This window comes from Hippocampus zosterae, chromosome 6 (genome assembly GCF_025434085.1).
Source record: "Hippocampus zosterae strain Florida chromosome 6, ASM2543408v3, whole genome shotgun sequence".
Taxonomy (NCBI): Eukaryota; Metazoa; Chordata; class Actinopteri; order Syngnathiformes; family Syngnathidae; genus Hippocampus; species Hippocampus zosterae.
The window spans coordinates 6,892,122-6,919,362 of NC_067456.1; the positions used below are offsets into that span (position 1 = coordinate 6,892,122).

At 44.2% G+C, this 27,241-nt stretch overlaps 1 protein-coding gene and 1 non-coding gene across 2 annotated transcripts; both read right to left on the bottom strand.

The window, feature by feature from the left end:
* Nucleotides 1–9,410: 9,410 nt before the first annotated feature.
* Nucleotides 9,411–26,307, bottom strand: pgm5 (phosphoglucomutase 5). The gene is made up of 11 exons (XM_052068463.1): nucleotides 25,910–26,307; nucleotides 22,560–22,722; nucleotides 22,321–22,467; nucleotides 21,888–22,013; nucleotides 21,619–21,809; nucleotides 20,325–20,479; nucleotides 17,092–17,207; nucleotides 13,855–13,990; nucleotides 12,783–12,966; nucleotides 10,363–10,500; nucleotides 9,411–9,866 (listed from the first exon to the last, which is right to left on the bottom strand). The coding sequence occupies exons 1-11, from the start codon at nucleotides 26,165–26,167 to the stop codon at nucleotides 9,777–9,779; spliced, it is 1,704 nt and encodes a 567-aa protein (XP_051924423.1). The 5' UTR covers nucleotides 26,168–26,307; the 3' UTR covers nucleotides 9,411–9,776.
* Nucleotides 14,635–14,706, bottom strand: trnap-cgg (transfer RNA proline (anticodon CGG)). Its single transcript has one exon. It is a non-coding gene; the product is annotated as a tRNA-Pro (tRNA).
* Nucleotides 26,308–27,241: the final 934 nt, after the last annotated feature.

Consider the following 27,241-nt stretch of genomic DNA (forward strand, 5'->3'; position numbering starts at 1 on the left):
CATCAAGGCCCTTCCTGAAATCCTAATGTGGACCAATAACGAATGGATTCCTTCACCCACGTTTGACCATTTAAGGAGTATTGCCTGAGAAATGACAGTAAAAACATTGCATTGAACGCACGTTACAATGACGAACGTGCCATTTTACATTTTTGAACACAAACGGTGCAGCAGCACATGGGACTCATTCCTGCTAATGTCACGTCACACCGTGCCCCTGGCGGAGGTAACGAATGCCATTTTGTCGTCCGCCTCTTCCTCCACTGCTGAGGGGCAAAGGGATGCAAATGCGACCATTTCCTTCCTCTCCCATCTTCTCCCCCCCACCCACCACCCACCCCACACCCCACACACACATACACACTCCATGCAAACACCGCTAGCGAGCCCCAGGCCCTTCTCAGACTTTTTCCATCTGCACAACCAGTGACAGCAGTTATGCACGCCCCCCCCCATAACTAAATGTTCCTTCCGTAACGAGCCGCGCGATTGGTCGCCACGCCACAAGCAGCGCTAGCCTCACCACGCTCCGTTTCTGTGCCTACTCACCTTGAAGGTGTATATGTTTGAACACCTCGCCCCCCCCCCCCCCCAAGCCCCCACTTGCAACACCACCACTAATCCCCACTTTCTTCAGTGAGGGATCAGAGTAATACAACAAGATCCAGTGCTACAAATGGAATCCTATTATTTTCCAGAGCCGGAATGTCAGGAGGGGAGGGAAAGGGGGGGGGGGGGTATTGTATGAGGTATTGATTGACTCGAGTGGAAGGGATGCCAGGAGTAGGAAGTTTTTTCTTTTTTTTTTTTAATCCACGGAGGGAATAATGAGAAGGAGAAGCTTAGGAGTAGATGGGAAAGTTGAGTTGCGATGCGTTTAAAGACGCGCCGGCTCAGACGTAAGTGAATGGCTCGCAGACGCACGGCCATTCTCCGTCAAAGCCAACGTTCGGCCTCTCAGATTGAATTAGGCCTGGTCCCCATTGCTCGACGGTTGCCATGGGGACCATGCAACACCTCAGCTAAAGGCTGCTATGTGCCACCACATCCAGCAGGTGGCAGAGTGGTGAAAAATAATTGCCAGCCTCAAACTCACCTTTGCAATTATCATGCTGTCTAATCAGCATCTTGGTATGCTACACCTGTGAGCTCGGATGGATTACCTCGACGACAAACGTTGCCTACTAACTGTTTTTGTGCTCTGTTGCCTTGGCTTCATCTGGAGGCTGAATATTTAGTCAAACCAGAGCTTTGTCTAACAGCAAAAAGTGCTTCGGCGCCATCTTGTAGGCCGGATCGCCAGTTTTAAACCTTTTTATGTTGGCGTCAACTGTTTGCGAATTGTCACCATGCAGGCTGTTCACTACACGGGGGCGTTGATCACTGTGAGCAAGCCCTTGGTCATTTCAAATGCGCCGATGTGCAGAATTAAAGCGATACGTGCAGCGACTCAATCAAGCATAAGCAGCTGGCAATCTTTTTTCCATATTTGAATTCCATCTACATATATTCATGTATAATCATTTGTCTTATTGAACTTCTTTTTTTTTTCACACCTGAGAAATCCAGCATGCACAACATCACATAACCACCACACACACACACACACACACACACACACACACGGATCTAGGGATGCGCTATTGAGAGCAGATACATGTCGGTGTGCACAAATTGGAGTTTTGTCAGCAGCGCGGCTCTAATGGATGGCCAGAGAAAGGATGCCACCCACAGCACCATCTGGCTAATGCCCCGTCCTCTGCCTATGAATTTGGCTCAATTGTGCCCAAGAGAGAGAAGCCACATGTTCATTATGAAAGCAGCAGGGGACTTAGTGATCCCCCGAGTGGTGCCGACTGAGCGAGCATGTCACAGGACGATGTGACACACAACAGAGAGCGATGGTGGAACAAGGAGATGAAGAAGAAGGGGTGGGGTGGGGGGGGGGAGACAAGCACCTCCAGTCAATGTGTTTGTCAGCCAACCTTGACAGACTTCCAGCAGGGAGGCTTCCCCATTGTTTCGAGTAGATTCTTTTTTCCCAGCATGCATTGTGTGCCCATGTATCGTAATACCGACGCCATGTCAACAATTATTTTGGCTTCCGCCTGTTAAAGCCAATTTGGCCTTTTTAGTGAGAAGAAAAGTTGTTTTAGTCCCATTTTTGATACAAGATAAAGAGACTGACTTATTAATAATGACATATTTTTAAAATTTTATATGGTCATATAATCTTGGGAACTTTTAAAGTGTATTTATTTTGGGGGGCTCTCTGCTCACCATGCATACCACCACCCTCACTCTACATCCCAGCAGTTTTATTAACCTCTTCATTCCTGCACTAGCTTTGGTCGATCTTTTCAATTTTCTTTGCTGTAGTCGCTTCTCTTTTCTCCTTATTTTTGCTATTATTCGTACGTGCCTTTTCCGGATGTGATTTCTGATTGGCCACAAGGGTTTGTCGTGTCACCTGCTGCTTTGACTTACACCTTCCAGTCTGCAAATGCACTCTTGTGTGGCTCGAGATTGGTTTTATGCGGGGAGGATCAGGAAAACCATATTCGAGTCGAGAAAGTATATTTTTTAGTGCAGGTGTGGGCATAGCCCGAGTGACACCAGGACCTGAATTGAAACATGGTTGCCATTTTGAAGTAAAATGCTTACAACATCAGCGAGTGTGCACAAACCCCCATTAGGTATCTTTATCTGTACCTGAGCCATCGTGAGAGCAGCCTAACAGCATCTGTCAGGTCCCACTAAACCCCCACCAGACTCATAAAAAGCCGAGGCCTCCTCGGTGAAAGAATGGAGACTGGAGGAACCCGGTGGGACTCGTAGAAAGAAGGTATGGAGAGAAATAAAATGTGTGGGTTTTTTTTTTATTTTCCTCTCCCATTCCAGCACGCCGTGTGCCATGCGTGGCCATGCAAGCCAGATGGGGGAGGTGCAGGTGGAAATAAAACATGCATGAGTCGCCTGCAGCCGAGGAAAATAATTACTGTCATTTAGCAGACATGTAGAAGAGAGCAGCGCACCCCCCCCCCATCCCCCCACCCCCCACGTCTGCCCACAGGACGCTACACGCTGCCTGCATACCGATCAACCGCACAGCCGGGCGGGGACGGGCCACGTGTTTGCCCCACTTGATTACCTCCACCAAGGAGATTATGTTATCGGCAAAGCTTTGTCTGTTTGTCAACTCGACCGTTTGCTGATCCTGTTCATGGTTAAGGAGGTTGAAGCGTGTCCAAGGTGACTCTGAGCGAATGCGAGGGGATGTTCTGCACAGGTGTGTGTCAGTCCCGGGACTGACACATACATTCATGTTTTCCACAATTATTGATACCTATGCACAACTGCAACAAACCTAATGGAGTGCATGTGGCATAGGTGCCAAAGTACTTGGGAATCGAACACATTTTCTGTAAATGTTGAAGACAAGTTCCAATGTTTTTTGGAAACATTGATTCAGTCCTAATAATAATATAATAATAAATGATGAAACTTTATTTGTGCAAATTTGTCATTTCAGAAATGTGTATCACATCGCTAGGGCTTCACACTAATCAGCTCAAACACAAATGAGGTTTGGAGTTTTCCCTTGCCTCATTTGGGGGTTTGGATCAGAGAATATGGCCGATATCTGTCAACTGTGGGCTTGTGAAGTTATTTGAGACTCTTTTGCGATTAAAGGCTATATAAATAAACTTGACTCCATTTCCCAATTTACAAATGTTAAAGTCTTGGTAGAGGTCAATGATTATGTTTCAAGGCGACAATGCTTTTTTTTGGACTGCCTCTTGTTTCAAAACTTCCAAAGAGTACAGTATAAAGTCCTTTTCCTTGGCTGAGGTCAGATTCCATATGATGCGGTCCCTGAGATCTTGGCTAACATTAAATCCCATCCAAATGCCATCCCCCTTCCGAGTTCCCTCCTCTCTCCTTGCTTTTGTCTGAGCGCTGCGGAGTACGAGCAGCAAAAACATTTATTGAGAGTGGAGGGTTGCCAACGGAGGTCAAACGTCTGCCTCGCAATCATTCTTTATGACTGATCTAGTGGCGCAGCCTTCATTACCCTGAATTATACGTCGCCGTTACTACCTCTCCCCCAAGGCCCCGTCTAAGGGACGCCGTTGGCCTTATCAAGTTATCATCTTACCCGGGAGGAGCGTTAAATGCTGCGGCTCGGATGACATCTGCCTCCAACATGGACAACTTGAACATTCTCGCACGCGACCATGTGTGACGCACGTGCATGACGTGCATCGCAAGCTTGTCCTCCAATACAAGAGCAACATCAAATTCAATTTTCCCATTGACGTTTATTGATGTGATATTCGTCTGTTACAGCCCCCACTGACAACCCCCTGCCCCCCATCAAAATGTCTCTTGTTATATACTTTTCGTGAAGGAAAAAGGAAAAGGAAAAAAAAGAAATAAATAAATGTGCCAGTAATTCACGTCTTGGATGTGTACCTTTAAGGAGCACGCCCCAGTGTCAGGCACGGGAGTCTTCAAAATTGGGGAACTCGCACGTCAAGGTATCACTGCAGTTCCCGAGTTGCTCCGAACCGCCAATGCACTGATTGCATCCAAAAGGGTTTTTGCTGAAGGCGCTCATTGTTCCTGATTGAGCCCATCGGTGCGAAACATTTAAAAAATAAATCGGGAATGAGAACAGCGGGGTAGCTCCAGCTCGAATCACCTTGTTGTCACCGCTGCCCGTCTCTGCAGCGCACCTCCCGTGCACCCGCTGTGTTTATTAGCACAAGTGAGGCGGCGGTGTGAAGTAGACTGATAATCTGCGAAACCAGCGGGGCGCTGGTCTGGCGTACGTCGTATTTCGCAACTCATTGTTACTGAGATAGAAGTGGCAGTCGGAGCACAGGAGGAAGGGATGGATGGATGGATGGATGGATGGATGGTAAATGTCATCATATTCCCACCTATTTTTCCCATCCATCCATCTGTCCATCCAACCATCAACATATGGATGACTGGACGCAAGGACCTACGGACAGCGCCACTACAGAAATGAATAAATCGTCACATAAATAACTAATACATCAATTTAAAGCTATGCCACTCCCATCATTGACCATCAGTGAATATGCTAATGCAATGTATTGTGCTGCCGTGTGAGCTAAGAGCAGGCTGTCTGTATCAGACAATATACACACACACACGCACGCCTGCGTTTCCCTCCCCAGTGTGCTGCCATATCGGGCAGCCAGTCAGGGAGTCAGTGTGCAGTAACAGGGCTATTAGGACTCCCAGGGACCCTATTGATCTCCTCATTGATCCCCTTTGCCTCGCCTCGGCCAGAGAAGCGGCCGGGGTTTATATGGCCTCATTGGGAGCGGGAAAGTGCTACACTACAGCCAAGTGCGTGCCGGACACACCGGAGGATTGAAGGCCGTAAGAGAAATCATGACAAGGTGGAACACACCCCAATAATATGCCCTTTGGCGTTTCGAGCTTTGTCAGCATATCAGGCAAGACTTCAGTTCAGCGAGCATCAAAGGATGAAAGTCGAAATGCAATGGACTGCATATGGTGGTGCTTTGACTTGGGAATTCAATTCATTCTGTGATCATGCTTGCAACTCAAAACACTCAGCTCAAAACTTCTTTTCCAAGTGAATTGCCATGAATTGAGGCCTATTAGCCCTACATTGAGCTCCTTGAAGTATTTGCGCCTTGAAAACAATATATATATATATATTTTTTTGCAGAATATAAAGAATGCTGTATATGCCTGTTAATACAGTAATGCTGTACTATCTGTATACATGCTAACCACCTGGTGTATGTATGTATATATTTATATGTATATATATATATATATATGTATATATATATATATATATGTGTGTACAGTGTATAGTATATATATACTGTATATGTGTATATACTGTATATGTATGTGTGTGTGTGTGTGTGTGTGTGTGTGTGTGTGTGTGTGTGTGTGTGTGTACGTGCTTTTCAAGAAATGTGAAGTCCGACTGTGATGTGTGTTATTAATATCAGAGGGCAGCTGGCAGGTCCTCATCAAGTCCAGTTGATTAATAACAGACCCTGTCACACCTTCACTCATCACTAATGGGCCTCTGTCTATTATTATCACTTCATAATGAGGTCTAAAAGGACCCGGGCATATGTGTGCAGATGTATGCGCAAGCCGACTCTAATTACATATGTGACGTATTCCCATATAGCAAAGCTAAAGCTCAGGATATGGATAGCAGATAGCCTGTCTAACAGTTCTGATGTTTGGGTTGCACGTCATAGGCCTTTCGAGAGTGTACGCTGTCTCTCTCGCCCAAATGTCAACGGGGACACGCTCCGGCTCACCAAAGACTCTCATGAAGATATGGAGGCTAAAAAATGAATGGCTGCAAGTTGAGAATTTCAGTATAATTGAACTATGGTACAAGATCCCTTTATCATCACTATCCTTTTGAAATGACACATCGGCCCACCGAATTTGTAAACGAGCCGCACTAATCGAAAGTATGATCTAGTAGGGGAGACATATGGGTTGTCATGCATTTATTAATTTTTATAGCGCTTCGCCTCACTAGAGTAAACTGGAGAGCAGTGTATTTACTATCACGAGAATAGCCCGTTGATGGAAAACGTGACGCCATACTTTTTTTTCCCAGCATGCTGTGTCAAAGTTCACATCATCTGTTTTGTGGTTGGAATATACTGTACAGTCCAAGTGTTGAGCAGAGGCTCCATTCAACCAGCGCAATCTGTGGCTAACAACGCCCTCTACTGGCAAGAGATGCCAATTTGTCCGTCCATCCATCCATCCATTCTCTGTACCGCTTAACTGACCGCAGGTGTGACGGAATTTATCTCAGCTGCCTTCGGGTTCGACATGGGGTACACTCTGAACTGCTCGCCAGCCATTCACACCTACGAACATTTTCTAGTCTTCAACGAACCATTCCATGCGTGCTTCGGTTAGGGGGGGCCGGAGGGGGGGGGGGGGGCTTCAAACAGAGAGGCTGGAGCTCGGATTTGAATGGGCTCCAGCTCACCAGTGAACCTTCAGAAGACAAACACATCCATGTAATATTTACAATACAATAACCACTTATGTTGTGGTGTTATTAGTTGGGTAATGCAAATCTTGTTCCCTACGCAACTGAAGAAAGGTTTAATAAATAACCGAGCGGGCAAGAGCACTGCCGTCTGCACCCCCCCTTCATACTACACAACATAATCACGTACTGTACCTTCTAACACGCTAGTTATTGGTGATGGGATTTTCGGCGATCCGGTTCATTTGGATCGGCTAGGTGAAAAGAGCCGGCTCTCAAACGGCTCTTTTAACCAGTGGCGGTTCTGGGGGGCCAGTGCCCCTGTAGCACCGATTCTGGCCCCCCCTGTGGCTCCCCTCCGAGCGCAGATTACGCAGTCGTGCCAAGTCGCCGATGCGAAAGGTGGAACCAAAGGCTTGTTGTGTTCGGTAGATCTCAGTGACAGACTGAGGCTGCTGCTGTCTTCTGATCAAAACAAGGTTGTCTTTTCCTCTGTTCAAAAAAGCCAAAAAAAAAAAAACCGACCATGTATAGTAAGGCGTTTTTGGATGAATTTTTGAGCTGAAAAAAACGACCATGCATAGTAAGGCATTTTTGGCCAAAAAACAAAACAACCTGTATAGTCAGTTTTTAGCCGAAAAAAAAAAGACTATAGCAAGGCATTTTTAGCCAGAAAAAAAACGACCATGTATAGTAAGGCGTTTTTGGATGAAATTTTTAGCCGAAAAAAAAGACCACGTATAGTAAGGCCTTTTTACCCCCCAAAAAACGACCATGTGTAGTAAGGCGTTTTTGGATGAATTTTTTAGCTGAAAAAAACGACCATGCATAGTAAGGCATTTTTGGCCAAAAAACAAAACAACCTGTATAGTCAGTTTTTAGCCGAAAAAAAAAAAGACTATAGGAAGGCATTTTTAGCCAGAAAAAAAAAACGACCATGTAAGGCGTTTTTGGAAGAAATTTTTAGCCGAAAAAAAAAACGACCATGTATAGTAAGGCCTTTTTAGCCGAAAAAAAAGACCATGTATAGTAAGGCCTTTTTACCCCCCAAAAAACGACCATGTATACTAAGGCGTTTTTAACCGAAAAAAACGACGATGTATAGTAAGGTGTTTGGAGTAGAAAAAAAAACAACCATGGAGAGTAAGGCATTTTTAGATGAAAAAATTCCTTACTATACGTGGTCGTTTTTTTTTTTTGTCTAAAAACGCCTTACTACACATGGTCGTTTTATCATCTAACAGCGCCTTATTATACATGGTCGTCGTTTTTTCCTCTAAGAACGCATTCTATACATGGTAATTTTTTTAAATCTAAAATCGCCTTACTAACTATACATGGGGGCGACCCAGTAGTCCAGTGGTTAGCACGTCGGCTTCACAGTGCAGAGGTACCGGGTTCGATTCCAGCTCCGGCCTCCCTGTGTGGAGTTTGCATGTTCTCCCCGGGCCTGCGTGGGTTTTCTCCGGGTGATCCGGTTTCCTCCCACATTCCAAAAACATGCATGGCAGGCTGATTGGGCGCTCTAAATTGGCCCTAGGTGTGAGTGTGAGCGTGGATGGTTGTTCGTCTATGTGTGCCCTGCGATTGGCTGGCAACCGATTCAGGGTGTCCCCCGCCTACTGCCCGGAGACGGCTGGGATGGGCTCCAGCACCCCCCGCGACCCTAGTGAGGATCAAGCGGTACGGAAGATGAATGAATGAATGAATGAATAACTATACATGGTCGTTTTTTTTCGGCTAAAACGCCTTACTAGCGAAGGAAACGGGAGTAAAAAAAAAACCCACACAGGCACGGAGAGAACATGCAAACTCTAACACGGGAACCGAACTCTGCACCCTTGACACTGTGAGGCCAACGTGCTATCTTAGTACATAAGAAAAGAAGTATGTACGAACCCTTAATGTTCTGAAAAAAACAGTAATACTCTTGAAAACCAGTAATGCTTGATTAACTACTGAAGTGTAGTGAAACGATGATTTTTGGTCACATTTAACCCCTGACATCCTGAAAGGGTCCCGGCTGCGGATGGTGCAATCAGGTGTAAAAACAAATGTCTGCCAAAGACGGGAAAAAAACAAAACCAAAAAAAAAAAATCCGTGCGAATATCCACTGGCACATCCTCACCTCATAACCTCAACAATCAGCGTGTTTACGAGTTGCGTTTGTCGGTGTCCATTTCAGACCTTGTAAAGATCAATGCTTTTCGTCTTATCTTCACGCAGCAGCTTTGATTACCGCGAATCCAGCGTTTCCTGAACTGTGGGCCAGGAGCCAAAACGGGTCCATTTTAATGGGTCGCCGATTGATGTGCAATATGAAATTCTCAATCCCGATTGTGATTTAAAACTTGACCATTTTCATTTCGCAAGAATTTATTTGCTGTGATGCATTGTCTGTTTGGCTTTACATTAAAGTGTTTTACAGTGGCGCATACAAACAACATTGGGGGGAGCGGGGGGGGGGGGGGCAAGTGTCTCAGCATGATGGTGGGTGAATTATTTCTGACAGGTACATAAAACAGAAACAAATGCACATGCACATTCATGAGGCTCGCTTGCACATTTTTCATTCGTGATTCAAAAACTCCCTGTTGAAGTTGATACTTGATGTTGGCCATTTAGAGAGAGACTTTTTTTATACTGTATATACGTCTAGTGAGGGATGTTTTCTAGGCACTTTCTGAATGAGCTCAAATGTTTTATTTTTTTCTTCTTTCCCGCTCATGTGATCATATTTGGACCGCGGCGTCCCGTCCTCTCGTGGATGTTGGAGATTTTGAGCGCGATGGCGATGAGAGGACCCAGCACCACCTGCATTTAGCGACAAAAAGCATAGGACCAAATTGGCCACTTGATATGGGTGCTTAGACATGGACATCTCAACAGGTACTTTCGGTGTACACGACAAGAACAAATACATCTTTCACAAAACCGTGGAACCTCAAAATGCAACACGAGGTGAACTCAGTCACACACAAATGATCGAGGTGGCAGGCAGTCCCCAAGTGCCAACTTCACGGCGATGATCTGTGATCGCCCTGGCCAACTTGACATGTAATTTTAGAGGTTTCAGTATGGTGTTTGAGACGTTATGAAACTGTATGGTAAATTGGCACCTGTCTTGCCATTACACAGTTTTATGAGGATGGTTTGGAGTAGAGTGCCTCGCCCATCAGCAATAGCTGCACTCGGAGCCAACCCTTGTAATTGGTACACACTCTCGAGTCACATGAAGGTGTACACAGGCAGGATAAGGCCAGTCATTGTTCAGGCAGTGTCAACAGACCAACAAACACACATAGAGTACCTGTGTCTCTCTGCTATGTCTTTCGGGGTCTCTCTCAAAGCTCTCTGCATAAATCCGGATGACGGCGCCCATGCCACCGCCACTTCCGCTCATTCGAAACACTAGACGGGATGCATCGCTGAAGACGATTCTCAAACCCTGAAACAAAATGCATGATATTACTTTTATTGGTACGTTTTTTTGTTTTGTTTTTTAAACACAACTGGATCATTTGTCGGTGGTCTATAAAGGCTTCAAAACAAGAATCAGAGCATCGTTAATGTGAAATATTAAAAAAACATCCACTAGATGTCACAAGTGTTACGTATATTTATGGTACTTGCATACAAGCCTGCGCCAAATTACTCCTAAGTGTCATGTGCTACGGTAATTCTATCCACTCAAGAACGTAAATACATTCCTTCCACTCAGCGACGAATTCCCGAAACTAAAAACAGTAGCGCGGTGTAAATACACATTTCACCCTTAGCTAATCTATTCCCCAAAAAACGTAGTAAGGGAATAAGGAGAAAAAAAAAATTTCATCTTGAAAAAAAAAGACATTTCATATCATGAACTCGACCAAAGTTCACTATAATTCTTCAAGAACAAACATAACATGGAAAAAAACACACACTTTTTTGCTATCTTTGTCCTATCAAAATAGAAGCTAAGGAGACAAAACTTGCCAATTCCCAACTTATTTTAATGTCGCCCCCAAGGCACTATTTCACGAAGCTAAAATTAGCTTGCTTCCAAAGCAGCTAATATAGCTAATTTGAAGAGCAACAACATTCTGTGAGAGGTACAAACTGGGCCTTGCACTCTTTGTTTGTAATATTTAAATACAGTTTCAGTCAAAATCAAATTAGGATTTCAAAATGGATTTCAAATCTTGATTTCAAATTAGGGTTATCATTTTACCAAAAGATAATTAAGGTTTCAAATTAGGGTTGCAAAGCTAATGTTAGCGGTCACTGTGGTGATTGGCAGCTACAGGAACTATGATGTTAAACAATGTTTTCAACTTTAATGTGATATTTTTGTCTCCTATGTCCACACTTGCCCGGGAAATTAAAATAAATGTGTTCATTAATAGTTTGTAATGAACATCAACCAGAGATGGATGTCCAATATCCATATTTTCACTATATGAGTCATGGATTTTGTGCAGGTGTACCTAATGAAGTGTCAAACTGCTACTGTCTCTGTGTCTACACATAGAATTCTACAGCTTCTGCCTATGGTGCCAGGTTTTGAGGTTCAGATGGTCAACCCCAAAAGATATCTGTGAAAGCATATGTATGTTTACATGTGTGTGTTTTTGTCTCCTAGAGAGCGGAGGCGACAGCTGATATAATTCTGGCCTGGCAGGAATGTGTGCTACAATAACACACTCTGGGGGCAAGCGGGCCGAGAGGGTTTACCGGCGAGGTTAAAACCACATTTTGGATCTGAGGGACCACACTGTAGTCACGGTAACACTTGTTCTCATCAGCACTGTGAGTGACGTTTTCCTCGCTCCTGTGTAAAATTGTCACACAAAGTGGCAGTGTGTTGGTATGCGTGTTTGGGCCAACTGCTAGTATACACAAATCAGAGTATCGTGAATGTGTGTGTGTGTGTGTGTGTGTGTGAGTGTGTGTGTGTGTGTGCGTGCGTGTGTGTGTCAGGCATATGGTAGGGTGGGGCAAGTGGCAGCGCCAGACGTTTTCGAAGAACCCCAATTGGAGTCAGCTGGGAAAACTTCAGAGGAGGATGCAGACGCATACAGGAAGTGCACACAGACTCCCTTAGTATTTGTGTGTGTGTGTGTGTGTGTGTGTGTGTGCGTGTGTGTGTGTGTGTGTCCGCCTGTTTATGGTTTAAAATGGAAGATCCACCATCATATCCAAACATGGATCTCCTCAGATGGAGAGTGTGGGTGGTCTGTCTCCAAACATAACAATGATGACATATGAATGCGAGCAGGAAGGGCCAACCAACCTTCCCATGAAGTCACGTCTCCTTTTGATATGATTCAAATGATTGTGCCTTCAACACAAATGAACTATAAGATTCAAGTTTTGGGTGGCTAGAAAATACATTGGGTTGTGGGGGGTTGCTCTGTTTTTGGGTGGATGCCAGTGTGTGCACGTAAATGATTGACCTGCCCCTCGGTCACGCCTCCTATTTATGCAGACTCTGATAGGCTAGTTTTGTCGCAGCGTGACAACTTTTAAAATACGAATTAAAAGAAATTAGAAGCATAAGATGGGACCAGGGGTCGGGTCAGACAATTTTAACATATGAAGTGAAGAGTTTTTTTTCTATCTTTTTTTTTTTTTTTAATTGCAAACTCCCCCTTGACCGTAAGTAATGCTAAAGATTTTTTTTGTTTGTTTTGGAATTTTTTAAAAGAACATTACTGTCATTTCCAAAGTTACATAATCAATGCTCACCTGGTTTCTCACGACCGTTCCGTCCACCGGGTCGATGTACTCAAAATTATCGGCCCGCTCCACATTGTACATGTGATCTCCGACAGCAAACTTCTGGCTGCTGAACGCTTTATCCAGGATGACCGACTCCAGATCCCTCATCATGTAGAAGGCAGCACGGGGCTCGAGGCCTTCATAGTCAAACCTGACACAAACAGTCATTAGTGAGGATATTTTTTACTTCAGATTTGGCAAAAAAAAAACACTTTTTTTCTTGCGTTACAGTACTGCATCTCAGACTTTCGCTCACATTCCAAAACCATTAGGTTCATTCAAGACTAAATTGTCCATAGGAGTGATTGTGAGATGACTACTTGTTTGTTTAAATTTGCCGTGTGATTGGCCGCCAGCCAGTCCAGCCTGTATCCCACCCAAAGTCAGCTGCGATAGGCGCCTACTCACTTGAAACCGTAAAGAGGACCGGCACTATAGAAATGGATGGTTTGTATGTTTGTATAAATAAATACCTACTCCTCTTGGAAACATAATTCAGAGTTGATACAATGTTTCCTTGATAATTAGGGTCAGATTTCTTTCTGCATCATACAGTAGAGAAAGAGCCAGAAGATTTGGCAGGAACACAGTCGGACAAATGCAGACTGACATTAAATTACCGGTACCTGTATTCTAAAACCAGCCCTATTAGGACAGTACAATACACATTTTTTTCCAACACAGTGCCATCTAGTGGCTTTACACGCAAACAACGCACCCGACGTCATTGTTTAGCACCACCTGCAGCTTTCCGTCGCCTAAGCGAAGTACGGGAACACAGAAATCTGGCAACTGTCAACGGGAATAGAAACTCTCGTTACTATCTACGCTGCTCACTGGGGAGACGTTAAAATTCAGAGCAACCGGGGAGGAGAAGGAAGAGGGAGTAGACAAAGGTGAAGGCTGAGGAGTTATGTTTGGCTTCAGCCATACAAGGAATGATGATTTGCAGTACGACGGACTCGCTGGTGATTTGCAAATGTGCGGGGAGTATTTCAAGATGTAATCACTCCAACCGAAGAAGCAGTACGCGTTTTACCTGCAAAAGTAGTTGCGTCCAAACTTGGCCCAGTGCTCTCGAACGATCTGCTCCACGCTCAGTTTCTTAGCGGCCATGATAGACAGCCACATCAGGACTGACCACAAACCATCTTTTTCACGAATGTGGTCTGAACCTGTCAGAGAAACACTTTGATTAATTTGGTGAAGAGATGAAAAGGCAATTCAATTGCAATGACGTGTGAAATGACCTAAAACCTCCAGAGACTAACCATCGCTGGGGCATTCTTTCATATCCTACTCTCAACCACTAGGGGGCGTATCAGACAAGTACTGCAATTGTTGGGATACTGGCTGTGATATTCTGGATGCGATTTTTTTAAATATTATTGAAAAATGTTACAAAGACATTTCGAAGCAAACAAAAGAAGTTATCTTGAAGAAATGCAGTGGAATGTCAAGAACAACAAATCCCGTCGCTCCATGTCGATCATACACAGAGTTGTGCGGCAACCATTGCTCAGTGTCTACTGCAATACTACTGGCTGTCCACTTAAGACCGTCTTTGATACTAAAAAAAAAGGGAACTAACTGGTTTACAACGTGTGGTAAGTCTCCACAATTTTTTTATTTGAGAGTTTACATGGATGCTGCTGGTTTCGTTAGCAGCAGAGTTCAGTGGGTTATTATTACATTATTACATATCCATGATATTCTGTCATAAACTGAAATCCACAATTACAAGACATTTGTTACTTGAAGGAAGCTGGCACTTCAGCTTTCAGCAATGATCATTCTGAAAAAAAGGCCACCATTAGCAGGGCTTATCCGGGATTTGAACCCGGGACCTCTCGCACCCGAAGCGAGAATCATACCACTAGACCAACGAGCCACTGACGAAGAGCATTTTTGCCAACTTTATGTTATGATTATGAAACAGCCTGGCAAGCACTGCGCACAAGTTCCAAAGAACCAGTTCAAAATGTCAGGAAGTGGCGCCTCAGTGTCCACTGGTTACTTGTATGCAACTCAAATGTACACCTAAGTACACACTGGTCTCACACCCTTCAATGGGGAGCTACTAGACTGCCTCACGTGGACAACTGCAAAGTTTCTGTTGTGGACACATTGACATTTTAACAAGAACTAATGTGTGAGCAAGACTTCCCTAAAAGGGTGTGGAGCAGAAAAGGACCAAACGAAAAAAAAAAAAGAGGCATCTCTCTGACACTTGGCATCACTCTCTCTCTCTCTCTCTCTCTCTCTCTCTCTCTCTCTCTCTCTCTCTCTCTCTCTCTCTCTCACTCGCTGTTTCTAAACGGCTGCTGCGGACATCTGTTGGGAAAGTGACAGTCGCCAGTGCTTAATCCCAGTCTTGCTGTCTGTCTCCCTTTGTCTGGGATCACATAATGCGTCAGATCCTATTATCACATGATCTAAGATACCTCTTTCCGCCCCCCCCCCCCCCCAAAAAAAAGTACCACAACACATGCTAATAATTCTAAACGATATTTGTAAAACTGCAATGACAGCAAGTTAGAAAAGAGGGAAAGTCGGGTACAGTTTGAGATGATTTACTGCAAAGCTCCCCTTGAAGCTTTTTGGCCTTAAAAGGGTAGACGAGCTCCTCTGAGTGTTCCTTTCACTTCTCTCCTACGAGCAGTCACGTTTGCTCTTTGCTACGCTCACGGGGCCCCTTCACTGTCCCCTGTATTCTCTCGAAGAAACAGAGTTGGAGGCAGGTAGACATAGCAAATGCGCTTGTGTTGCCTCAGCGAGTCTTGTCATTCAAAGGGAGCCCCAGTCTCCTTTTATAGCAGAAGAATGGGGATTATTTACACATGCAGACGGGGTCACGGCCACCACATCTATTAGGCAGCGGTCAGGATGCATTAAAGACAAAGACAGAACAAATAAAGAGTTATTTTGACCTTTTATTCAAGCAGCCATATTGTAGGTAAGAGACAACAGTCTTTGTTCGTCTATTGGAAATCGTCCCTGCCAAAAGTAGCAGGGCAAGTAAATGCGAAGTGCTCAATGTGCCCTCGTGGCAACGGAATGGCAAATTGTATTAAAATAAGTATTACGTTCCAGTGGAATACTTTTTAGCAACTGCGCCGGTGTCCATGCACAAATCCGCTAGCCCTCCAAAATACGGGCGATTGCTATTCAAGAAATGAACTCCCCAAACATGCTGCGGCATTATTTGACAAAGCATTTTGGGATATGCACTATCCATATCTGTAGTATATGACTCACGTTAAAAAAATAAATTAATAAATCCTACTAAATTCACAAGGCGGCCCGGTAGTCCAGTGGTTAGCACGTCGGCTTCACAGTGCAGAGGTACCGGGTTCGATTCCAGCTCCGGCCTCCCTGTGTGGAGCTTGCATGTTCTCCCCCGGCCTGCGTGGGTTTTCTCCGGGTGCTCCGGTTTCCTCCCACATTCCAAAAACATGCGTGGCAGGCTGATTGAACACTCTAAATTGTCCCTAGGTGTGAGTGTGAGTGCGAATGGTTGTTCATTTCTGTGTGCCCTGCGATTGGCTGGCAACCGATTCAGGGTGTCCCCCGCCTATTGCCCGAAGACAGCTGGGATAGACTCCAGCACCCCCCGCGACCCTAGTGAGGATCAAGCGGCTCGGAAGATGAATGAATGAATGAATGAATACTAAATTCACATTTTTTGAAAGAGCAAAGGTTCCTGTGCTTTGGGATGACGACAATGATGCTTAAAAATGATGTTCAAGAATTAAGCGCTATGTCACACACGTTGTCTTCCTAGTAAGTCAAGGTACCACTATACGAATGAAATTCAAGTCAACAATTTTCTCCAAGCGGTAATTAAAATTAGGTCCGTTCTGTCCTAATTACTAAATTATGTTTAGGGAAACATATTTGAAGAAATGATTCACTCACTTTTTGGAAAAAGTCAACTAAACTCCCGTGAGAACAGATTTTATGATTGCAAACCGTGAGAGCAAATGTTATGATTGCAACAGGGACGCACTCCAAAATAAAGGTGAGTCATAACAGGCTCCACAAACTGCCGCATATTCAAACAAAACATTTGGCCATTGTCTCAAAGCTGCACTGAGTTTTTCCAAGTAACCCCGAAATGATATCATTTCCCTGCTATTTCAAGGTATGACTATGGAATTAATTCCAAATAATTCTTACGAGGACAGGAGGTTGGTCCGATTGTATTGTCTTAGCCGGAATTCTACGCAGGTTGTACCCTGTTTTTGCTCAAGTGAGTGCCGAGGAGATGCGGTACCTGTCCCGAAACTTTCCTCCCCACAGAGGGAACATCGGCCGGAGTCCATCAGGTTCCCAAAGTACCTCCAACCTGTAGGAGTCTCGTACAGTGCCAGTTTCATTGTTTTGGCTACCCTAAAAAGATGGCCAAAAAAAAAGAAACAGTCAAATAAAATATGTTTGAGGCACACATTGAGTCAAACAGCAGCCCTTGTTCGTAAAAAAAGTCCCTGCGAACTTTCAAATGAAGAAAAGCAAATGTTTGATGACGAGCCAACAGGTTCACTTTCATAATGCCAACGAACAAAGTCGGTGAACCTTTTAGTTTGAAAAGTGAGCTACAGAGAGAAGTTGAGCACTTGTGTGGACGTAACTGAGAGTGTAGATTAATGCTTCGTTTCCACAAAGAGTAGTCCAGGGCGTTTAATTTCTCAAATGCAGATGGGGGATCTTTATATTTTTTTAATTCAAATGTATTTTTAGAATAGCATGAGGGGTGGCCCGGTGGTTGACTGGTTAGCATGTCCGCCTCACAGTGCAGACGTGCAGGGTTTAGCCTTCCTGTGTGGAGTTTGCATATTCTCCCCGTGCCTGCATGGGTTTTCTCCGGGTACTCCGGTTTCCTCCCACATTCCAAAAACATGCATGGCAGGCTGATTGAACACTCCAAATTGTCCCAAGGTATGCATGTGTGCGCGAAAGGTTATTCGTCCATGCGTGCCCTGCAATTGGCTGGTAACCAGTTCAGGGTGTAACCCGCCTACTGCCCGAAGACAGCTAGGACAGGCTACAGCATGCCCCGTGACCCTTGTAAGGCTAAGTGGATCAGAAAATGGATGGATGGATGAATGAGAACATCTTTATTGCACAAGTAATTTATTGGAAAAAATGCAGTATTCATTTGTGAGACTGTTTACACGATGCGCTTTAGTGGGTACTGCTGTTTTGGTTAGTAACAGTGTTCAAATTAACTGAATGGAAAAAAAAATAGTTCAGCCGCATACAACCACCCACCCCTCCCCCGCCCACATGAGTAATTATGACGACAATTATTTATGGAGGCTCTTGTTTTGGTGGTGGTAATGGTTGTTTCGCAGTATGCGACGGCTTCAACTCAAAGTAAGGGTCACTGCATCATTTGGCCCCAACGCAAGTGGATTATAACTAAATTATAAAAAGTCCAAATAAATGTTTGCCATAACGGTATAAACCTTCTAAGTGAAATCAAAATCTTGCATTTGTGTTGTAATCACACAATCATCTGGTCGCCAATCTTTGAAGCCAGTTCATCCATATAATCTTATTTCAGGATTTCTTGAGCTCAACTGATAAAAACGCCAACAAAAAAATAATAATAACCACGTTTAGCCCACTGGCTTGGACTAAGAGAACACATTGCAGTCACTGTTTGCACTTGAAAGTCACCGTCAAGGACCGCTTAAGGGGGAAACAGAACAGATCCCAACACCATGTGTCATCAATATCAATGTGAGCTTATTTCCTGGTATTCGGGAAAGTGAGAAAATAGCACCAAAGCATTCCCACTGTGGGATCTGCCTTGGATTTTGAGATACAATACATGGGTGGATATACAAAGCATATCCGTCCATCCATAAATCATGCCATCCACAAATAAAGCCCCAGAATGCCCAGTGCACTTGTTTACACGAGGACAGGACAAATGACCAAATAAGAGTAAACCGATGTTGTCCTCAGAGACATGAGAGCTGGAACGGAAAGCCTGACATTCCACACATAGGGAAGAAAAAAACGGATTCTCCCATGAGGCTTTTAGGCTCTAAACAGCACGTTTACACCTAACACAAACATCCAGGTTACTAACATCACCGCAAACTGCTCAGTACATTCAAAGCAATAACAAGTGGGGAAGGGGTGAAACATTATCAGCTTTTGGCCCTGACTTCATATTTTGCCAAACATAGCATCCAGTGACCCGTCTCCACTGACGAGAGCTCAGCCGAGATTTAAAAGCTTTGGGCTGGCATTCTGACAAAAAAGCACCGCATGCTGGAGCTGTAGTCGGACTTGAAATGGGAGTTCTTCCTTGAGTCGAACCCGGAAGCCTGATAACAAACAGTTGAGGAACACAAGCCTGGCTGATGTTTAGCAGACGTTTGTCAACGTTTCAAGGAGCTTTTTTTTTTTAGATTGATAACCGCTTGGAGAGAATTGTTGACTAGAATTTCATTCGTACAGTGGTACCTTGACTTACTAGGAAGCCAACGTGTGTGACATAGCGCTAGTTTAGCACGCGGCAACTACCAGAAGAATTCACTGTTTACAGCACGGACCAGAATTATACTCGTTCACTGCTGTCGGCACGATGAGGGAATTGGAATTTTGGGTGCGAGTCCAAGCATTTCTCCTCTTAGTCTTGGTTTTTGTAAAATAAATTTCCCCCAAAAATGAGAGTGACTGCGTAGCGGTTTATAGTCAGAAAAATATGGTATAATACTATAGAGTGCTCTTTTATAAATTAAAAAAGTTATAAAAATATTTGGTGGGTTTTTGTTGTTATTTTTTGGGGGGGGGTGGGGGGTAGAACATATGAATGCATTTTCATCCATGTAGATAGGGAAAAATAATTTGAGATACAAGTGAAAGTTACATGCATGGTCACGGAACTTTCCTCTCCAGACTTCCCTCTTCCCAGCCACTTCTTCCAGCTCTTCCCAGGGGATCACAAGGTGTTTCCAAGCCAGCTGGGAGACACAGTCTCTCCAGCGTATCCTGGCTCATCCCCGGGGCCTCCTGCTAGTGGGAGGTGCCCGGAACACCTCACCAGGGAGGCGTCCGGAAGGCATCCTAATCAGATGCCCGAGCCACTTCATCGTCCAGAGTGAAGGGGGCTCAAAATCAGCAAACTTTAGCACGTGTGTTTATTTGTGACTATTCTACTCACGTATTCTCTAATGATGCGCAAATCTGCACTGAATCATCACGGACAGCAAGAGGACATCTAATAATATCAAAATGACATGTGCGTATGTATTGCGGCAAAGGCAAAGCTCACTTTTATGGAACAATTTTACTGGCCCTAACTTTAGCGATGGCACCCATTCACTAAATGTGCCTTTCTCTTCTCACCCGTCACATATCGTATCATATTTATAGGCTGTGAGTTATAAAGTGTGTATAATATGGGTCCATGTGAGTTTGTGACAGGATCGCAAATTTGTAGTGAGGTCAGTGGTGATCCAAGCAAAGTGTCTGTTTGCGTCTTTGTGGTACCTGTCGAGCGCAGCGCTGGTGGCCATACTCCTGGCAAAGCCCTTGACTCCCAGCTGTCGGAAGTAGGGCACGGAGGACAGGTTGGCGGCCATGATGGCGACAGAGTCCGACGGGTTCACAAAGAAAGCATTCTCCCCGAGGATCATGTAGCGGTCCTGTGAGAAAGAGCGCAAAAGATCGACAGTGAGACCATATCACCTCAACCTCAAAACTGTGCGGCAGGGTTTTTGATGATTGCTCCATCATAAACTTGTGCGTGTGTTTGTGCAGTTCAGTTGTATGTTCAGTGTCTGCCAAGAGTTGGGCGAGATAAAGATGACAGTACGACATAACATCTTACAAACACCCTCGCTAATCACTGGGAAGGTTTTGATCCTGATGGGAGCTCATATGACATAAGTCCCCTGATGATAAGATCATTTATTCAGGAAATGGTGTGCTGTATCTGTGTGCGCGCGTGTGTGTGTGGGTTTGTGTGTGTGTGTGTGTAAGTGTGTCCGCAATAATGATGACAATTGGATGACTTGTTGGAAAATTTGAGCTACTTACAGTTTTTTGGGGGGGGCTCAGTAACTCAATTCCTGTTTCCAAGCTATTCACTCGAACTTATTTAGTATTTTTTTCAAAAGAATACAAGCCCTTGTACTGTACTGAGAAATGCAACCTCTGTATATTTTTTTCAAGCATCCAAAACACATGTTTGATAAACATTCAACGTGGCTCTTGACCTCGAATCTTATTTTGTCACGTCTTCACATTCGTCATATTTATACAGATTTTATGCCTCTGTCTCTCATGACAATAAATAAATATTATTCACGCTCATGGCAATCCATCAGATGTCAGAGGGAGGAGGGACACACACCAAGAAATTTACATCCATGTTCGCTGTTAAGTATATATCAAGTACGGTGCATGTTTTCTTTTAGAACATGACCTGACCATAATCATAATTAAATCATCTTATCCTTGTATATGTTTATGGGATCCACCTTTACCTGGATAATTTCGGAATGTTACGTAAATTTAAACATTAAAAAAAATTGAATGCCAATCCCAAATAGTTGCCCTTCATCTCTCTTCTTTAAGATGCAGTTAGCAGAGTCGCCGTTTTAGCACCAGCAAGTTTGTCTTTTCCACCCACTTTGTTCCTTGAAGAGGTGTCGGTGGATCAGTGTCGTGCCAAACAGCTGTGATAGCTACCCGCTATCTTTCCACACAGCTTATCACCCTCTATACCGTAAATGCAATCCGTGAGCATTTCGTAGCTAGGCGACTCTATGGAGAATCTTACCCCGTCTGCATCAAAGGCAGCGCCCAAACCAAAGTCGCCTCCTTTCATGGCATCCACCAGCGAAGAGGCATACGTCAGGTTCGGCTCGGGGGGCCGGCCCCCGAAGTCCTCCATAGGGACGCAATTGACGGCAGAGTTAGCGGGGGCCCCCAGCTCATCGCATAGGATTCTACGAACATAAGGGCCCATCACTGCAACAGCAGAGGAGATGACATTAACACTGACAAGAGGCTCAGTTGGATTTCACAACAAGATGATGCCGATCTCACCTCCGTTCATTGCGTCGACGCGTATCTTCAGCTGCTCCGGTCCTGTCAGGAGACTTTTGATGGCACTGAAGTCAAAGATGTTTCGCAGCAGTTGGAGGTACACCTCCACACAGTCCACAATCTCAACTGCAAATACAAACAATGTTGAATTTTATTTAATTGAAACGTTTTAGAATTGTGGCACAGTGGTCAACTGGTTAAAACGTCCGCCTCAGATCGCAGAGGGTTCAATTGTTTTCGAATGGAGACTGAGAAGTCTTATTTTTACAACGGATTATTGTCAGAATGACTTTATTACTGCATTAGCGTTGGTAAGCGTTGCGTTCCGAAATAGAAATTCAGGTAAGGTCACCAGGTCATGGATAAATGCATGTTTACTAAGATACAGGAAACCCAAACATGGTATTTTTAGTTCCAAGGATGACAAGTGTACCTCGAAAAGGTTTGAACTTGTTCTCAAGGTCAAAGTCTTGACGTCCCAGTCTGGAGAGATCAATGCGGAGGTCAGGACAGATGGCGTATTCCTCAAGAGTGCGGCTCACCTGATGGATCCTTTCCATCACCGTATCTGGAGAAGGGCCTGTCGCACAAAACCAAAACACACCAAAGAGCAAACGTGCTTAAGAGAACGAGAGTCGAAACTCGCTCAGTTGCACCATATCCCTTCCTCACCTCCGTTTGCCACATTAAACTTGATGCCGAAATCTCCTCCTGGGCCTCCTGGGTTGTGACTGGCAGTGAGGATGATCCCACCGATGGCTTTGATCTTCCTGATGATGCAGGAGACAGCAGGGGTGGACAGGAGGCCATTGTGGCCGATTACCAGGCGACCGATCTGCGCATCACAGGCACAGGACCCACATGGATGTTTGGTGAAGAGTTTCACAAAATTTTGCATCAACCACTTTGCAGACAACAAATTCTGAGGCTGATACTTCAGAATAGGAAAGGCCTAACTCAGAAGACACATGTTGACAAAGTCAGACAGACATGCTTCAAAAATTGAAAAATTAATTTTGCTATTTAACCACGACTAAAATGTTTGCTTCAGTATGCAAAAATGTTCCACAACTATTAATTAGGCAGTTTCATATAGTTACTAGCGAATCGGTGCTTCGTGAAGCACTTTGGACAGCCTATGCTATAGATCAGGGGTGCCCATTAGGTAGATCCTGATCTACCGGTAGATCTAAGACAGGTCCGAGGAGAAAAAAAACAAACATTTGTGTGTCTTTGTACATGTTAGTAATATATTTTGTGTTAATGTAGGCTGCACCCTAATCATCCTATCGGTCTCATTTTCACCCCCCCAAAAAATATATATTCAAAAAAATAAGATAAAGCAGGTAAATCTTAAATTTACGGTGGCGCGCGATTACGTCACCGGAAGTTGTTAGCGCTCAGCAGTTTGCAATTGCAGCTTGTGATAAGAGCTGTTGCGCTCTATCTTTTATCGTCATGATTCTCATTCAGTTTGCTTCGTGTACAATTCACCGAGGGCACGAGCAAAGAATAGGAATCTAGGAGGGTCCAGGGAAGCACTTTAAAACAGTACGTGTGAGTTACGATAGTTAACAGGCTGCTAAAGTGCGTCGCATGCCTCCGTTTCAGGCTGTTTCTAATCATGGTGTGCGCGCGTGTGTGTGTGTGTGTGTGTGTGTGTGTGTGTGCGTGCGCATGCGCGCGCCGGTAAGGGTAGATCCCGGGAGGTTAGTTGATCAAAAAGTAGATCTTCGATCCAAAAAGTTTGGGCACCCCTGCTATAGATAAAGTGCTAAATAAGTGTATTCTATTTACCATTTTGATTACATTGAATTTGTCATTTTGTGGAGTCAAGAGTAGACGATAATATGTCTCATTTTGGATAAAGTACAAGGAATAACCTTCATTCAGTAGTCATTTGTTACTCTCAACAGAATTTAGAGGGTGCCTCTTAGCTCTAGTTGGGAATTTATCTATTGAGGTTTTCTTATCTTATCTTAGTCAGCGTAGATTAAAATGTTAGATTTTCCTCGTCTCGGTGACCACTGGAAATAAAAAGTAGAGGGGTCATTTTGAAAATCCAAATCTCTGTGCCAAGTGGAGCCCAAATAACATAGAGGGAGCCACACTATCTATTTATATTTGTATGCTGCTTATATCCCGGTAACGGCATCAACCTCCCATAATAGGCGTGTCCTCACCAGAGAAGCATTCATGCTCCTTAGCGTGCACAGTGTGTATGTTAAGGGATGATATGCGGAACTATGTCGGGACCATCTTGAGTCCTGTCCACTCAAGAGCCCAACCCGAGAGAGAGAGAGAGGCGGAGAAGAACAAACATAACGTCGGAAAATAGAGCAAGATGGATGGAAGCGCTGATAAGACTGACACTCAGAGACATTTGGCTCCAAAACACAATCAGATTCCCTTCAGATGTTCCCTTGGACGCGCTCCAAAGTAATTATAAAGATGTCAGAGCGGAGCTAGGGGGATTTTCTCGTTCACTTCTAGCTTTCATTCTTTGGAGAGCTGTCAAGTTTCCTCGTGTTAACACAAATAATTACTTAATCGGATCCTTTCCGTGTGTCAAAAGGGGTGCAGCAGCCGGAATTGTAACACCAGAGTCGGATTAGCAAGCAACAAACTCAGGCTACCCATTTTGCAGCTGCCCTCTGCTCTATTTTAAATGCAGTGGTACCTTGACTTATGAGTGACCCAAATTGTGAGGTTTTTTTGAGATACAAGCCGCCACTGTAATTTATTTTCCCTTGTGTGTGAAGCGATTATTATTATGATTATTATTTTACCATTAGTATTTTTAAATCCACTGCTAGATATCCATCTATCCATCCATTATCCAAATGTCTTATGCTCAAGAGGGTTGCGGGCGTCCTGGTGCCTATCCCGACTGTCTTTGGGCAGCAGGTGGAGTACACGCTCAACTGGTTTCCAGCCAATCGCAGGGCACACATAGACCAACGACCATTCGCGCTCACACTCACACCGTGGGACAATTTAGAGTGTTCCATTAACCTGCCATGCATGTTTTTGGAATGTGGGAGGAAACCAGAGTACCCGGAGAAAACCCACGCAGGCACGGTGAGAACATGCAAACTCCACACAGGAAGGCTGGAGCCCCGATTCAAACCAATGACATCTGCGCTGTGAGGCAGATGTGCTGACTGGTCAACTACCGTACCGCCCACCGCAAGTTAGTGGTACAGAATATCGCAACACCAAGCAGTAATTCTTTGAAAAAGATGACATTCCCAAATGAAGGTTACTCTAAAATGAATCTTGCTTGAGTTACCAAACACCACATCATTCAAATTGTTCTTATTCTGTTGGACACCACCATCAATACAAAACACCATCACAAACTCCTACTCGATAACAAATACAATTTGAAAAAAAAAAGCTAATTTACTGCATTGTCCTTGATTAACAAATGTAGGACAAGTTGCCTATGCTAACTGATCACATCAGAGTCTGTGCTCACGCTTCTGACCAACCCGACAAGCCAAAAAGCCTGCAATACTTCACCAAAGCAAACTACTGTGGTTACATCATCGCCAAAGTTCTAACCACTCCCTTTTCAAAAATATGTGCTTTTACTTTTCAAAGGCCCTGTAAAGTAAATTAGGATAATTGTTTCACCCTCACCATTTGAGAGTTGTGATCAGGGCTTGATTTTTCACAATTATGAAGCACCATATATGATTTTTTTTAAATTATTAAAATTTGACATGATAAGTGGTACAGAAAATGGATGGATGACCAAAACTCTGTGGCGTGTCATAGGCTATAGCAGACACCTTCCTTATCAATTTACAGCGCCTTCAAATATATTTAACATCAGAAATTTACTTTTGATACTGTAGAATACTGTATAGCAAAAGCCATTAAGTACATTAAGACATTTACTTAGGTAATGTTATACAAGGTGACTAACTTCCACACAACTTATATTCTGCTACAAGACTTGGACTTTGACGGAAGTATCGTTTTCCGATTCCAAAACCGTCTCCTCCCGTACTCACTCCATTGGCGGCTGCCATCTGGACGATCACCTCGATTGCCCCGCGGCTCAGGTAGCGTCCGTCGCTGCCCACCACCATGGTGCAGCCCTGTCGGTCCCGGAGGTCCATAGAGGACAGGACGCTCTGGATGTAGTTCTGCAGGTAGTTCTTCTTCCCCTCGAACACGGCCGTCTTCCTCCGGAGCCCATTGGTACCGGGCCGCTGGTCGTCGAAGGGGGTAGTTTGGACCGTCACCACCGGGATGGGGCTCGTCTCCATCGTCGAAGCGGGAGAGGGTCCAACTAGAAAAAACAACCGGAGAAGGTGGCTTGCTAGTGGCGGGGAGCGCTGGGCACGGAGACGTCCTCAACGGAGAGCTGCTACATCTCTCGGAACAGAGTTAATGTGACAGACAGCTCCCCTCTCTTCCTAATAAGCATGAACAACTGACACTGGCGTGGGGGGTGGGGGGGGGGGGGGGTGGGGGGGGGGAAGAGAAGAGCACTGGGAGGGTCCAGAGCACAAATAAAAATAGACTGAATGATGGCACAGGACAGTTGGCACTGTAGCAAATAACATCCAGTTTAAAAGCACCGCATAGTTAAATACTCAATTATATATGTTTATATAAGTGCACGATTGCGATAGTAACCTTGCTCTTTATCATTATTTGATCAAGTCTCACGTAATAAATCGCCTAAACATATTTTTAATATGAACTTTGATATAAGCATGTAACCGACTACAGTACTTCAATTTAGCGATTTCCCATTAAAAAGAAAGAAAAATGGTCAGCAACAAGCAACAGTTGGACAATAGCGGCCTCTAGTGGCAGAATGACGTAAATTCTTCACGAATGCACTCCTTGGTTCTGTATGTCAGCACACATTTCCATACTGCAGAAGATGACATTCATTTTGCTGACATTATAATTAGATGTGAGAAAATTTAGAACATAGAAATGTTCTTTAGTTTGATGGATAATAGATAAAGTAGTGATAGCGATGGATGGATGGCTGTCATGGGGACTTAGAAGGCAGCAAAACCATGACTATAGATTTAGAGAAGCAAGATATTCTCCATCCATGAGCAAGTTAATAAAACGGAAAAAATATCAGTTGTGTCCAAATAACTTTTTTTTATTGTCGCAATGACAAATGATTCAAAACATTTCTTGTACATAGCAAACAGAAAAACGCATGTTCATGTTTACATTTTTGCATTCAAGTACATTTCAGTCTACACATTTTTCTACTCAGGTAAAGATCAGATATTTCAACTTAATGAGAGTAAGCAGAGTGTGAGTACTTTTGACAGCTCCACAAGCAGACATAACATACATGACAAAGCAAC